Source organism: Odontomachus brunneus, unplaced genomic scaffold (genome assembly GCF_010583005.1).
Source record: "Odontomachus brunneus isolate Ranch 3 - 2012 unplaced genomic scaffold, Obru_v1 Obru_scaffold_025, whole genome shotgun sequence".
NCBI classification, from domain to species: Eukaryota; Metazoa; Arthropoda; class Insecta; order Hymenoptera; family Formicidae; genus Odontomachus; species Odontomachus brunneus.
Genome location: NW_022639475.1, coordinates 319,850 through 336,131, shown reverse-complemented (window position 1 = coordinate 336,131; position 16,282 = coordinate 319,850). Strand labels below are relative to the sequence as shown.

At 32.1% G+C, this 16,282-nt stretch overlaps 1 protein-coding gene across 5 annotated transcripts; it reads right to left on the bottom strand.

Annotated features, from left to right (window-relative positions):
* Positions 1-161: 161 nt before the first annotated feature.
* LOC116842428 (putative fatty acyl-CoA reductase CG8306) lies at positions 162-12,404 on the bottom strand. 5 transcript variants are annotated; one of them, XM_032811641.1, is made up of 10 exons: positions 12,136-12,399; positions 11,887-12,059; positions 11,477-11,787; positions 11,014-11,258; positions 10,652-10,903; positions 9,981-10,230; positions 9,700-9,892; positions 8,806-9,045; positions 8,476-8,733; positions 4,209-8,382 (listed from the first exon to the last, which is right to left on the bottom strand). In XM_032811641.1, the coding sequence occupies exons 4-10, from the start codon at positions 11,203-11,205 to the stop codon at positions 8,244-8,246; spliced, it is 1,524 nt and encodes a 507-aa protein (XP_032667532.1). In that variant the 5' UTR covers positions 11,206-11,258; positions 11,477-11,787; positions 11,887-12,059; positions 12,136-12,399; the 3' UTR covers positions 4,209-8,243. The 5 variants fall into 5 exon arrangements, with proteins under 5 accessions (XP_032667534.1, XP_032667532.1, XP_032667531.1 ...); XM_032811640.1 differs by having other exon boundaries at positions 11,014-11,299; positions 12,136-12,397; XM_032811643.1 differs by lacking the exons at positions 11,477-11,787; positions 11,887-12,059 and adding an exon at positions 162-350 and having other exon boundaries at positions 8,242-8,382; positions 12,136-12,404.
* Between the last annotated feature and the right edge of the window lie 3,878 nt (positions 12,405-16,282).

Below are 16,282 nucleotides of genomic sequence, written 5' to 3'. Positions count from 1 at the left end.
CATTCCTCGTTGACTTCGTCTTTGTCCCACGCGGCGCAGTCTGCGGAGGCTTGTGTGCGATGGAGATTGCAGATTCTCAGGGTCTCACATTCCCTCTCTTTCCCCTGTTATACTTCTCCATCATGCTAGCGAGATCAAGTCGCAAAATCACTGGCGCAAAATTTCATCTCTGTGACGACAAAAATTTATTATTGTGTAAGAATAAATACAGTTGTATAAGTTTACATCGTTAGTTCGTTTCACGTTTGGCGAGTTTGGAGATATCAGATTAGGATTTTTTTGGTGGCCTGAAGACCGGTTCCATCGACGTCCTTAAAAATCGACTAAATCTCAACTCGAGTTTGAGTCTTCTGAAAATATTTTAAACTCAGGTTAAGGTTAAATCGACGTTAGTAAAGCTGCAAAAGTGAAAGACATAAGTTGATAAGAGCGTTAATTTAATTAATTCAGCTCGTTAGCTAAACTTAACTTGTTAGCTTCAATATTTCAAGTGTCGACGTAAATATTACATCTAAGATCTGTAACAGGCCGAGTGCTTCAATTCAATTGTCCAAAAATTGTTACATGTACGGAAAGGTTTTCGAGATTAGGTTTCCATAGATCAGATGTCAAAATATTAGCAGTTAAATATTCAAACGGTCTTTTCTTGACAATAATCAACTTAATAGATAGCAAGTTTAAAATACAATCACTTCATTACGTATGTCTTTTCTCCCTCTCACTTTAGCATTGTGTTTAAATATATATGTATGTATATATACAAGGTGTCTCACACTCTTCTCCGGCAATTTTGTGGGAACGTAGAATGGGTTGATGTGAACATAAAAGTCCTATACCGCTATATCGTTTTGCGAAATTCGTAATAATTATCGAGATATTAATTGTAGAAAACTTGTAAATAATCATACAGAATATGGTAAGTGAGTTATAATAGCGACGATTGCCGTCATGTACTTATACTTTAGATCAAATTGAACAAAAAAGTCCTCTACCATTTTGCAAATAACAATAAATTTTTAGATATTATAATTAAAGAATTATAATTAATTATAATTATAATTAAAGAATTATAATTAAAGAAAATTTGTGCATTATGGTACATAATCATGTAACAATTTTCTTTGATTAATATCTAAAAATGTTATTATTTGCAAAATGGTAGAGGTAGCGGCAGCGGAAAGATGTCTTCGGCCTTGCATTTAATGATCTTGCACGATAGAAAAACATCCATTCTTAACGTCCACTTGACGACAAATTATGATGCACGCCTTCTATTATACATAATTATATGTATATTATTTACCATAGAAGATCATGCATCATAATCTATTGTCAAGTAATTACGTCAAGAATGGATATTTTACATAATATGTGTTTTACGTAATACGTTGCTCTTAAAGAGCACTATAGAAAAACGATTTCATTTCTTGCGGATACATGCAAAGGATACGATAGAGAAACAATTTCGATAGAAAACAGATTCTCTGCAAATCCTTTCAGTTTCTATTGCTTTCTTTCTATTTTTTTTAAATCACAGGAACACATTACGGTTTTAATGTGAGCTGTCTTATAAAATAATCTTCTAAATGTAATCGCGCGCTGTCACTTTTCTACCACGAGAGTGGAGACTACGTCGAGAAAACGAAAGATAATTATCTTTAGGCACACGATTTTGTGTTACATGCCGCTCACCTTTACATGCATGTATGCAGCCGAAGCGGCGACACGCTTCGATTCGGCGTCGATTCGACACACGGATATGTTATGCATATGTGTCAGTGTATCACGTCTCGCTATGCTCGTAGCTACGAGGGGAGGGACGCGGCGAGATGCGATTCGCAAGTGTCACGGTCGCACGTTGGCCAAAGATATCTTTCTTTCCGCTGCCGCTTTCTGTACGCTGATTTGTTGAGACAAAATAATTAATTTCTCAAAAACTATTGCGAATATCGCAAAATGCACAGGACTTTCTTGCTCACCTCAATCCGTTCTATGTTCTCACCAAGGGTCATCATGGAGGTTCGAGACACCCTGTATATATAATATATATACACATACAAGATTGAATCCCTTTAAAAAACAAACGATATTACGTACATATAAAACGAACGTGAGCTGGATTTGAGTCGGAATCCGGATTCAGGACGTCGCTACTTGGTGTCTACGTAAAAAGAACAAAGTTTCACCAACTCGGGACTTCCCGGCGATTTTACGACCTTGCAGCTCCCACGTCATATTATAAAGTTAGATCCTGCAAGGTTCTTCCTGCAGGTTTATTCGAGAGGAATGTTTCAGTTCAGACGCAAATAACTTACAGAACTTGACTGAGATCCAAAGCTTTATTTACTATCGGAAGTCTTAATTGGACGAAGAAAACAATTATCGTTCTGTTTGGTACACATACAACACGGTTACCATCAAAAGCGCAAGCTTCAGGAAAAATTAATATTATGCAATGATACATCTAACTCGGAACAATAGCTGACAAGAATCTGCAATTGATGTTGGATCGCGTTGTTCTCGAAGTCGCATCAAGTTGTATTAATTCTTTGAATGCGCAGTATTTTAGAATTAAGTATTTGGCTGAGAATCATCGACGTATGAGTAGATGGAAGAGCATTCTACGAGAGGAAGGTCTAATTAGCGGTAAGGTAAATGTTTCCAAGTAGTTTCGACGAGTCCTCTACGAATACTTTCGACGAGTCCTCTACGAATACATTCGACGAGTACATTCGACTTTATATTAGTTCGTGTTGGGACTACGACGTTTACAACAAACTAGCACTTCTGATAAGATTTACTTCGTTAACATATTGTAAAGTATTCATGTATTATAAGATGTACACAAACGAAGGGAATACGTGTGAAGCTGAATTGAGCCCAAATACCGTAATTTTTCCCTTACGATTGATACACTCCTTTTGCCTTATATAATTAACATTACAGAACATTGCATTATATGTTTTGTCATTTTAGACATTCACATGTCGACACTGAGAATGTAATACTTTGCATCGTTGTAAGTTAGTCACTGAAAGAAATAACTTCTTGAAAAATTGAAAGCAACAAACCGAGATAAATAAAGCCTTGTTTATTATCGCCATTAGGATACGTAAAATATAAGTTTCTGTCGCAACTGTTGCTTGTATCGAGAGTATAAGATGAAGACATTTATCAGACGCATACATAGGTCTGTAGGCCACACCGATCACATTTGTCGAACATATATAGGGTGTCCCAGACTCTCTCCTCCACAATTTTTGTAGGAACGTAGAACAAATTGAGGTGAACATAAAAGTATTATACGTCTAAAATATAAAGTACAATACTTTATATATATCTGAAAAAACATATAATGAGAAGTTATCTATGTGGATGAACAAAACTATTTGCCAAAGATATACAAGAAAGTAGGAAAAAATAATTTGTTGTAAAACATAATGTTAAAATCTACAAAATGTTGTATTAAAAAGTTTGGACATTCATGCTAACTGTATTAAATATTATAAAACAAAATATGTAAGTAGCGCTTTTTATTATCTATTAAAATAATGGATAATAAATTTGAATTAAATTATCCAAATCAATAAATATAAATATAAAATATAATATAAAATATATAAAGTACTATATGTTTTTTTTAAGATATCGATAATAATAATCAAGATATTAATTAAAGAATATTAGTGAGTGATTACGCGCGATACGGTAGATGAGCTGCAGTGGCGCCGTTTGCTGTTGTATGTTTATAGTTAGGTCAAACTGAAGAAAGTCTACCATTTTGCAAATGATCACATAGATTTTTAGATATTTATTAAAGAAGATTTATATATTATTGCGTAACAATCATGTAACAATTTTCTTTCATTAATAACTAAAAATCTACGTGGTTAATTGATCAAATAAATGAAAAGGGCTTTTTTGTTCAATTTGACCTAACGAACAAGCACACAACAGCACACATCCCCAAACTTCTTCAATTAATGTCGCTCAAGATTTAATGTGAATATCGTAAAATGGTGTGGTATTTTTATGTTCACCTCAATCTGTTCTATGTTCCCATAAAAATTACGGAGGAAAGTTTAGGATACCCTGTATATATACACGTCCATAGCATTCGAAAGGATAAATGTTAATGGTTCATCAGTAGCACGATAAAAAATTTGTGAGATAAAAATTAGGTAAAAAAAAAATGTGACTCAATATTATAGCTTATTAAATTGTTGGATTTATGCAGACAGATAATTTCCTGTTTTTGCAGAAAAGTTGCGTTATTGTAATAAATGTTGCCAGTCTATACCAATCGTACATAAAAAACTACATCGTCATGTGTTCGCAAACTTTTGCTTAAACGATTCATTACAGCGCGGTTAATTACAGGTACAATTCGAGAGTAGATAGATTCAGCGAAAAATTACTCATCGATCGATATCGAAACGATGTCGATTTTACGAAGTTTCGGCATCGAATTGCGTGTGAACCGTCAAATCGATATCGATTCGACATCGTTTGACGTCGATCAACGAGTAATTTTTCGCTGGAAAATAAATCTTAAAAAGAAAAAAATGTTTTGAAACTTGGGAAAAAAATAAAAATTGTAACAATCCATTATTTTATGAGTAACGATAATGGTAACGAGTAATGATAATGCGTTACTTTTCAAAAGTAACTTTTTCAACTCCGCTAAATCATTATAAAAGAAAAAAAGAAGAAATGTTAAATGATCTTTAAAATAAAAGGAAAATTCCATGAAATATTATATTAAAATTCACTACTCAGTTTACGTAAGTGTGAGAGATATTCGTTTACTTTAATATACTACTTATTAAATTAGATATAAAATCTGTAATGAACGTAGATTGAAAAAAATTGACACTGTCAAAACTACAAGCGATTTTCAGTTTTGGGAATGTAATAGGTTCGCTTCTTTCTGTTTGTCGCACACGCTATGAAATTAAAAAGATTGCATTACCATATTTTTACCTCCATATGTAAAGGAGTCCATATGTTTTTCTTTCATTTACATATATATTTTATAATGCAGAATTTTCTTATTATCATTACTTCGTAGGCAAACATAAGTTACTTGTGTTTTAGTGGTTGTCATTTGAATAATACATAATGCTCCATTAATAATGTCAGTTTGCTATTGTAAACAGGAAATAGAATTTATGTATGGCTTTATTACACAATTGAAATGCTGTTAGTCACACAGCGAGTCTATATAGAAAAACATGCAAATAGATACTTGAAGATTGTAAATTTCTTGTAGAGCTCTAATCATTCTTTATATAAGCTCCGTTTTATATACTACATAAAACGAAGAAAAAGACTAGTGAACATATCCTGCAGAGAAGTGCTAGACGAAACAAAAAATACTTCATCAAAAAAAGAAAAGGAGAGGCAAATAAAATGTTTCTCAATGAATGAGCTGTTACTGAATAAAGAGAAAAAAAATAGAGAAAGAAGGAGAGAAGTAACTATCGTAACCAACGAGGAAATAAAAAAAGGACTAAGAGCAATGAAGTATACTTCAACACCAAGTGCAAATCAATGTGATTATCAAATGACTATTAAGTGATTTTATCAAATGACTATTAAGTGATTATCAAATGACTATTAAGTGATAGAAGCAGGAACGGGAAAAACTGAAGTATTGTGACTTGGTAAAAAAAAATTTATGGAAGATGCCAAAAAAATGAATAATCAATATTGTCTACTCAATCTATAAAAAGAAAAAAGGAATAAGACTAGATGTATGAATTACCGCACATTTAATATAGTTTGTAAAGTTTTAGAAAAAACCTTGGCGCGCGCTAATAAACTTACTTTTTTGGCGGAAAATATTATAGGAAAATAGTGGTTTCAGACGAAATAGATCAATTAATAATACAGAAGTATTATATCAGAAGATCCGAAATATTTGTTTAGTGATTTATGTAGAAACAGATATTTTGTAGTGTTTGCAATTGTCTGAGACAAGAATACGTATAGAAGCAAGAAAAATACATATAAATGCCCCCTGATAAATATCAAAATAAAAATATAGCAATATAATGTTTTATTTCTATGCTTGTAGAACAGAAACAATCATTAGTGTTACCAAATCGCTTGTAATTTTGATTATGTTAATCTTCCTACCTATATATATTTGATAAGCACGTTTTATCTGCTTTAGCAAATACCATTCAACCCTGTAAGTCCTCAACACTTCTTTTCAACATCAGATATATTTTATCAATCAATCGCTTATATATTATATTTAATAAACACGTGTAAATATATATATATATATATATATATATATATATATATAATTGTAAATTATCAGCACACAACTAAGAGCAAACTAAGACATTTAAGGAAAGATTTATGTGATGCTTACACATTTAATGTACGATTAGTACCAGGAATGTGCTTTAACACATTTATTATGTTTAATTTTAAAAAGATCTCTCCACAGAGCATATTTCTGTAAGTAGTTTTATGTAACATATTTCGTATCCTTGTTTTACAAATAATATACCAAACTCAAAGAAATATTTAAAAAAATATTTCAATAACAATATTTCAAAGAATAATTGATCAAAGAATAATTGATATATCACGTATAAGTGACGTTATTCTATCAAGAGAATTTAATGCGTCACATATGTATGTAGCACCAATAGCACAACTGTGTTTTATATATATATATATATGTATGTGTATATATATATATATATATATTTATATATTTATATATTTATATATTTATATATTTATATTTATCAGAAGTATGCGAATCATTAGAATTTGAATCGAATCTTTGCGGATCCGATTCGAATTTTTTTCTAATCAAAGATGTTTAAATTTGAATAATTCGACAATTTCGAATCACAGTAGGTTCGATTTCAAATTAATCATTTCTTTGAGTTACCTCATTGATTTCTTGTCCGGCAAATTTGTTCTCGGCGTATTCGTATTCTCGTACATGCGTCTGTGTGTTGCATAGAGATAGATTACATTCAGCAGGAAAAGCGTTTTGCGCTCTGCACTTCTAGCAGCTTTGCAATTGTTCATAAAATTTGTTGCTAAACAAAATTTAGCGGTTTATACTTTTCCAACATGTTTACTTATATTACAATTATATTACTTATTAAATCGCAGATTTTTACTAATGTCTTTAAACGTCGATTAAATCTTAATCTTAATTGATGTCTTTGTCTAAAGACATTTTAAACTCATATTAAAACTTAATCGACGTTGTGTATAAATAATCGAAATTGGGTATAAATAAGTTACTTATTATAAGAATTATTATTATTAATTATTGTTATTACTTATTTTATAAGATTTAATTTTTTTCATTGAAAGTCTTTTTAATATACGTTTATCATATAGCTCAACATTTTCTAGTGACACATGCACCAAATAGAGATATTAATTTACTATCACAAGTCTTTTCGGAAAACTACTACATATACATATATATACATATATATATATATATATATATATATATATATATATATATATATATATATACACACACATACACACAAACACAAACACACACACATATATATATATATATATGTATGTATGTATGTATGTATGTATGTATGTATGCATGTATGTATGTATCAATTATAAATCTTGAATATTCAAAATTTAACATCACTTATAAATTTTCTATCATTTATGCTGCAATTGTAAGCAGAATCATAAGTCTCGTAACTTGTTCTGGCAAAATAAGTAAGAACTTATGAGTAGATTTACAATTCTATACAATATTATGTTATACAATTACTCATAAATATCTACGATTTCATGTAATTTACGATATTTACAAATGATTGTACGATATATGATATTGCATACAATATCTACTCATAAATTCTTATGAATTTTACGAGAACAAGTTACGAGACTTACGATTCTGCTTAGAATTGCAGATTAGTTCATTGTCCTTGTTATTGGTGAGACATTTTCTCGGATAAAGTTATGCAATGATTTATCTTCTCGACTTAATTTTAAAAATAGACTTCTAATGTTATTGAGAAAAAATATATACAATTTGTTACGTTCAAGTCAGCATGTAATAAACCCGGAAATGTTTAATTCAAATTCAATTCGTTTCTGAACTAAGAAAATTTAATTTTAAAATATATTTTCATAGATTTGATTCACAGTTGCACAAAACCATGATTCGCACACCTCTAATATTTATATTTAATGTATATTTAAATATCGCCTTACTCTTATAATTGATCAAAAATCAGATAAGTTAGCGGTACAACTAAACCAGTTTTGGTCCATGTTGTATCGAAGAAGATTTTAAACAGCCACCAAATCAAGGCCAGCAACATAGTTTGTAAGCCTAGATGAGTAAACATCAACCTGCAAATACAAACACAATTACTCTAACGTTATATCAATAATATTTAATATTTACGAATCGATTAAGAAGTATATACAGAAAAATATACTTACCTTTTGTCTTTGGAACGTGCTTTCGGCAAAGACTTCAGGGATTCCTTATTGAGATACATTCTTACTCCTTGTGTTAAATTGCAGAAATAATCTACCCAAACCAATGTCCTGATGTCCAAGGTAAACAAATCCTTGTCATGCGGTGATAACGATTCGTTCAATTGTAGCATACGTGGATTATTAAATTTCCATTCATTGAAAATAAATGTTTCAAGGCGCACTAACGAGTTATTAACATTATTATGCAAGCGGACTAAACTGAAAAAATAGAGAGGATATTAAAATTTATCAACAAAAATTTGTTTTAATATTTTAACTATCAAAACTTACATTGGACGGCCTCCGCAAAATAGTGTGACAGCATCCAAGATATACGCCGGTATAAAATGAAAGAAAATAGCCGAGATTCTAAATAATAAAAGTGACGGTAAAAATTTTAAATGCGGATACCACACGGCACTCTTTAGCGGATATTTGTGCAAAAACATGTTGACCTCGTCCTGCACCTGGTTCCATCGGAAAGGGTTACATGTACTTGATGTGCAGTGATATATCTTTAATTCTTTATCGCTGAAATTATAAATTATTTTAGTAAATCTTGGATATTGAATTAAAAGTAAGCGTATATCTTTCCTACAATTTACAAAAAAAAAGTACTCCTTTAACACTAAAAGGACCAAGTTAGCTAATTTGGCTCCTCACAAAATTCAAATAGCTATAACTTTCTTCAATTTCTCTGTCATGTGATAATCTCTTGTGACTTTTCATCATATTTTTAATTTTGGTAATAAAAGAATTTAATTACATAAGATGATGTGTTGAATTTTTATTTAATTGTCTACCTAGAAGGAGCCAATTTGGCTCTCTTATTTCTGATATTGTATTTACATATGTTTCTTGATTTTATTAACAAGTTTTGACTTTAAATAAATAAATATTTTTATACATATGTATCTATTTGTTTACTTAAAAAAAATTATATATTACATGTGAATGCAATATCAAAAATAAGGGAACCAAATTGGTTCTAACGGTCCTTCTAGATAAACAAATAAAAATTCCACCATCATCTTACATAATTCAATTTTTTTTTACCAAAATTAAGAATATAATGAAAAGTCACAAGAGGTTATCACATGAAAGAGAAATTGAAAAAAGTTATAGGTGTTTGAATTTTGTAAGGAGCCAAATTGGCTATCTTGGTTCTTCTAATGTTAAAATTACCTATCATGATCGACAGAATAAGCTGCAACGATAAGACTGTTTATCACTATATCTACTGGAATGTAATCATAAATAAGATGTTCTGCAACTGGCAATCTTCTTATAACACCCTTGCTGGCACCCATTAAGAAACCTTGTGGTCCATTTTTCGATATTGTCCATCCTGGAACAGGCTCGTTCCATGCTGCTGTTACTAGATATACAAAATTAAATGTAGTAATAGTAAATGTAGCTATAGTACAGTAATACCATATGCATTTATTGGATAAATGTTCACTCACTCATTGAAGGACGTACAATAGCTGCTGGTAACCCTCCATTTGCTATTTCATGTTCAGCCAAATGTTTGGTGAATGTATAAGAATTTGCATGACCTTTCAGTATCTCCGACGTTCTTGCTTTTAAGACAGCAATATCTAATTCATTGGTCAATTTCACAATTTCATTTGCATCAGCTGGTGAGGGATATAGTATTTCATCAACATTTTGTAGCTGAGAATTAACGTATGCACTAGAAATGTGCACCAATGCCTAAATAATATATAAAAAATGCAAATGTTAGAAATAGAATTACCTACAAAGCATATGTTGCATAAATAAATCTTGTTTAGATATTGTCATATAAATTTCTGAAAATATCTATATAAAATATTAATATATAAGTGCAACATTTACATTAATGTTTAAACCAAGAAAAAATAAGCTAATAAGATCCTGAGAAAGAAATAAACCAACAATAAGATTTTTTTGCTAATACGCAAAAAAAATCCATATATATCATAAATATGATCATTAAATCGATAATATAAAGTTTTTCTGTCATCAATAAATGCTTCTTTACATGCATTAGAATATTCTTTATATTTTTGTATATCAAGAATCTTGTTGCTTTGCATAATCTACTTTTCTTAATTAAAGAATAAAATAATAAAGAATAATATAGTTTATATACCTTAAGATCTTGAATTTCTTTGCAGAGTTGGATGATTCTCCGAGTTCCCAATAAGTTAATATTTGTTGCAGTCTTCAAATCAATATCAAAATCAAGTGTAGCTGCTGAATGAAAAACAACTTGCACTGTGTTAATTAAAATTACTCTGTCTTCTGGAGCTAAACCCAAATTTTCTTCACCGACATCTCCAGGAATTGCGATTAATTTCTTGAATAGGTCAGTTTGCTGGTGCTCTCGTAGCTTATCGAAAACCTATGTAGGAAAAATTATAACATGTATGTTGTACTGACAACATAAACAAATTACAATATGTATCCATATAGTTTACATATAATATAGCACGGTCTTAATTGACCACTCACCGAGTTCTGTGTTAACTCTGTCAACCTTTCTGCAATACGTTTCTCTTTTTTTGGGCGTATTAGCAGATAAATGTTTTTTATATCTGGACAACATCTTAGAAGTTTCTCTATCAAGCAGACACCGACAAAACCGGTGCCACCAGTAATGAATATATTTTTTGCATTGTAGAAATCCGTTACGTGTGATACCATCGTTGTAGTTTCGTTTGCTTAGTGTTAACAGATTCTAAATGCTGTTGTATCGTCTTGTCACAGAAAATTAAAATACGCAATTCAGCCACAAACACTAGAGTACAACGATTATCTTATACAAACGAAATATTACAAAAATAACGCACAGTCACAATTCCCTTAACTTATATATTTTATGAGTATTCAACGCGCAGAAATGGAATTTGTTCAAAGAACACGTTAAAATTAGGTTTGTTCACGTTGCTCTCACTTTTGACACTTTTATACTTACGCAGCCCTGTTGCATACAGGGTCGCATTCCGAAATCCTACTTGGCGGATAGAATATATTCAATTAACCAATCATGATAAAGAAATCTTAGTTGTCTTTGTTCTGATTGGTCAATTAAATGCTTTACTCGACGAGTTTTGGAACGCATTCCTGGAACGTTCGCATTTTTAGGAACTGGTTGTTCTAACTTGATAAGTTAACTTATCAGATAGTTGAATCATACGTCTGTATTTGTTTTTCTTTCAATTTAGACAAAAACAGATATATGATTTAATTATCGGTTAATTTACGAAAAAGTTGGAACAACTGACCCTAGAAAGAAAAGCTTTTATTGAATTTCTTTCATTCGCATTCGGTGTGTAACGGGCATTAAGTGCAAAAGTGTTAAAAGTGTAAGTAACGCAAACAAACCTATTAAAAGCAGTGACTTTGCAGTTGAATTGTGAATTTTACTAGCTTGAGACTTCCCGAAAATATAAATCAATCGACTAATCACAGTCAAGAACCAAGGCACAGTATATTCTCAAACTCGATTGGCCGATTCGCTTCACTGCTTTCACACTTGTCCACTGACCCCGGCGAAACTTTCAACGGAGATTGTACAAAACCGTTATATAAACATATTGACAATATATAGCCTTTAGTCATTTTCTTACTTACCGATTTTTCCGGGTACAACAGTCACCTGTATATCTCTGCGTTCGATGACGACAATTCTTTGAAAATGGACAAATTTGATTTCTCTGTTCCTCACATGTGTGGGATATGCAAACTTCGAGGATACAAAGTATTAACCTGGGAACTGGAGGAAAGTGCTTAGGACACCTGGCACGCGAAGGCAAGCGACGCGGAAGTCGGTTGTCATGCGACTGTGAGCGCTGCGATGCTCCTCTCTACGCTCAGGCGAATAAACACAACCGCCCTCCCTTGTGTCCTCTTTCGCGCCACTACGTACAATCTCTTCAAGCGAAAGTCAAACGTCAATCTTAGCGACACAAAAAAATAACGACGTACTGGAGTTTAGAAATCCGGAATATATTTTCTATGACATTTTCGTAACGCGAGTTATATTGTTTGCAATTCATATGAGAAAAAATAATTTGTATTCCGTTCGTTTATAAAATGCGTGTGAAATCGGACGTGCACAGCATATGTTAACGCGCTTACTCTATAAGGTGAGACTAGAGTTCGTCTTGCACTCTTTGCTCAAAGCATCATTCTATCTTCCTTTGGTGTGTGATGAGCGATAAAGATGGAATGATGTTTTCAACGCGAAAGTCTACAAGGCAAACTAAACCTACAGGTTCTGAAGATATTTTCTCACCTTGAAACATGTGAAAACAGAAATTTTCATTACGTCAGAAGATTTCTTACTAAGTTACAGTACTTTTTCAATACTTTTTTATTTGTCTGTTAGCATTACGTAAACACGGAGTAGTGAAAAATCATGTAATGTATTAAGAAATGTGGAAAAATTGTGGAATTGAGGAAAAAACGTATTCATATATCCATAATCCGCGCGCATTTTTATTTTTCACCTTTATAGATTGCGTTCCTTTTTGAGGAAATTTTATTCGATACTCTATAGTATATGTAACGTGAATTATAGTTATTGAGTAAAATTTTCCTCAAAAAGAACGTTTTGAAATGCAACCATAATATTCTTGTACAGTATGAAATGTCATTGTTAAACACGTTTTCGTAATAAACGGAAATGAAAAAAACGTCGCTAAAAGTTGATAAAACAATCGAATGATTACGTATATAGTAGCATATTTTTTTTATCAATGTGCTGAGTAACGACAAAATTTACGCATCGATCATGTTGCGCAAGTTATTATTCTCCTGCAACCATGTTCCGAGCCATGTTATTTTGCCTTACATAGCACCAAAATCAATGTTATTATTAAAACATTGTTATAATATCTCAGTAAATTAAATTTTGTTTGCACACACGCATGGAAATATAATATTGTAGTTATATACGTTTAGAAGACGTAAGATAAACATAATACAGATTTAGTAAATAATACAGATTTAATGAATAATCATTAAATAATATTATACATTCGAAGAAATAACATTATAAATGGTCGTTTTACTGGCCTTCTATCAGCAATTTATTTGATTTAATACAGTTGCTTTTATACGTAAATTAATGAGACACTGACCTTCGGTACGGGGAAGGGGGGGTACGTTAATGTCTGCCAAAAATATATATAATGTCGATTGCCACGTAAACGATGCTATATTCCATGTCTCGTTAATTCACGTATAAAACATAAGCAACTGTGTATATCAAATCAAATAAACGGCCGGTAGAAGGCCAATAAGATGACCAAATATACGGCCGGTAGAAGGCCAATAAACTGACCAAATATACATCTCTCGAAATGTATTTTATTAGCAACGTAAATAATTAGCAACGTAAATAACAAACTATAAAAAATGGTTGTTTTTATAATTGCAGTTTTTAAAATTAAATTATTTTTATAATTAAAAAAGAAAAACATTGAAAAGAAAAATATTTGAAACCAACTAACCTCTTTTGCAACTTCTTACTTGATTGATTTACATAATCTTGTATGATTGTCTTTTAAGAAAATGTCGGCATATTATTGTTCACGTATATGCAACGACGTTTCATTAAACGTTACCACATCGTTAGAAGATATAGAAAATGATGGCCTCGCTGTAAAAATTTTCAACATGAACTTTGATGCCTGTAGATATTTATATGTCTTTGCTTGTCGCTCGTTTGACACGATCACGGAGTCGTCTCAGCGAGAAAGCGAAGAAGTGATTAGAGTGCGTTAAAGTAGAATTACACGATATACAATTTTATGCCTTATGCATGTATCACACTAGCGACTGTAGTTTAGCGACTGTGTCTGCGTTCACATTTGCGCTTACAATTGTCTCTTGACCAATTCACTTAATAGCTTCTTTCTGATTGATTAAGAGACAATCATAGACTGAGATATATAGGATGCATTTCGACATTCACTGTCAATACTGAAAATTTATAGTTCACGTTACGTATTTTATAGATTTTTAATACTGACAGTGAATATCGGAAAGTAGCCATACTAACTGGAATGTACGCGGCCAATGGCTGTGTCCTAATATTCATTGCTAATAAATCTATAAGCCCATATTCTGAATCCTCTTTTACCTATAAAAATGCCTCTAAAAGAGGCTTAGAAATCTAATTGGCTGAGAAGCTACATTTAAGGCACTTTTATCGATAAAAGAGGATTCAGAATATGGGCCATAGTATATGTAACATGAACTATAGATTTTCAGCAGTGAATATAGAAACGCAATCAATATCTACGGTAAGCAAACCGAATGAGAGAGGGAGAGAGAGATCCCTGGTTCCTCTCTCATCCTTGTTTAGGTCGCGACATGGTCGAGAGTGGGAAGGATGAGATATGTATAGAATCAACAAAAGGACAAAGAGTGCTATTCAGTATGCTTCCTTTCATTCCGCACAGGCAAACGTATCAGACTACGGGTTGGTAATTGAGAATTGCGGATTGAAGATTGGAACTTGACCAATTAGAACGAAGACAAGATCGAAGTTTATTAATTCGTCGACATCTAATCTCCAATCTCGTAATCCTCAAAACCTCCGCACAAGAACATCTGTATTAAGTTTATGGATTTCTTTGTGCGTTGACTTAAGTTTAAGTTTACGTACAGATATGGCCATTGCATTGTCAGTACTTAACGTAACGTAACATGTTACGGATGTGCTTGTGCGTTGGCTCTCAGTCTTCAATCCTTAATTTGATATGGACTTTAGCACTCATTTCAATTTATGTATGGTTGCGTTCCGTTTCATGCATACGCGCGCATTTTTTACAGTATACGTAACATAAACTGTAGATAAATAGAACGCGTATACGTGAACGGAAAGCGGGGCCTAGATGTGTGCCGTAGACGCAACATGATGCAGACGCAGTCGCCAATCGTGATACATGCATTATATGCTTGCAAATTTAAATTCACTGTGTAAATCACTATCGCGCATTAAAGGATCTATACAGTACATCGAGTTGCTAAATGTCAGCTTGCTAATCGGAACCCAACAGCACAAATATTCAATAGATGTTCTAAGAACGTTTGAATATTCTTATAACGTTCTTAGAATATCTAGTGAACATTTGTGCTATATAGGAAGGTATGAAATCATACATCGTATGTTTTTAGCTTTACATAAGTTTATTTGTACGCTTGTACATTTTGTGCACACCACACACTACACACATACACACACACAGCATGTGTGTGATCATGCAAATTCTTACGAAACTTATATTTCTATCACGCATCTCATGTCGTTATTCACTCCAAATATTCAGATAATCGATATAGACTTCAGTCGCATTCGGGGAAACACTTTCCATTTAATAGTGAAGAATTAAAGCGCTTTCGCTGTGAAATGCAGTGAGTGAGTGGCGTAAAATGACCGCCGTCGTACCATGCTGTTTTGTACGCGGAAGAGAATAAAATCCTGCGATTTGAATAACCAGTTATTGCGTGTTGTTAGAGCCACATGACTAGACATTTAATTACTGGATTTCTCGAGGAAGGCACGAAATGATACTATACGAAACTTACCGCGAAGTAACAGTAAAAATCGTATATAATTTTGAGTGTGGTTGTAATTTAATATATTGAAAAGTAGCATGACAAAGTGCTACCCACACAGCAAAACAGTCCAAATATATCATAGGGATATCCTATGGATGTTGAAATATCCCTATGATTGTTTTAGGATATCTTTATGATGTATTTTGAA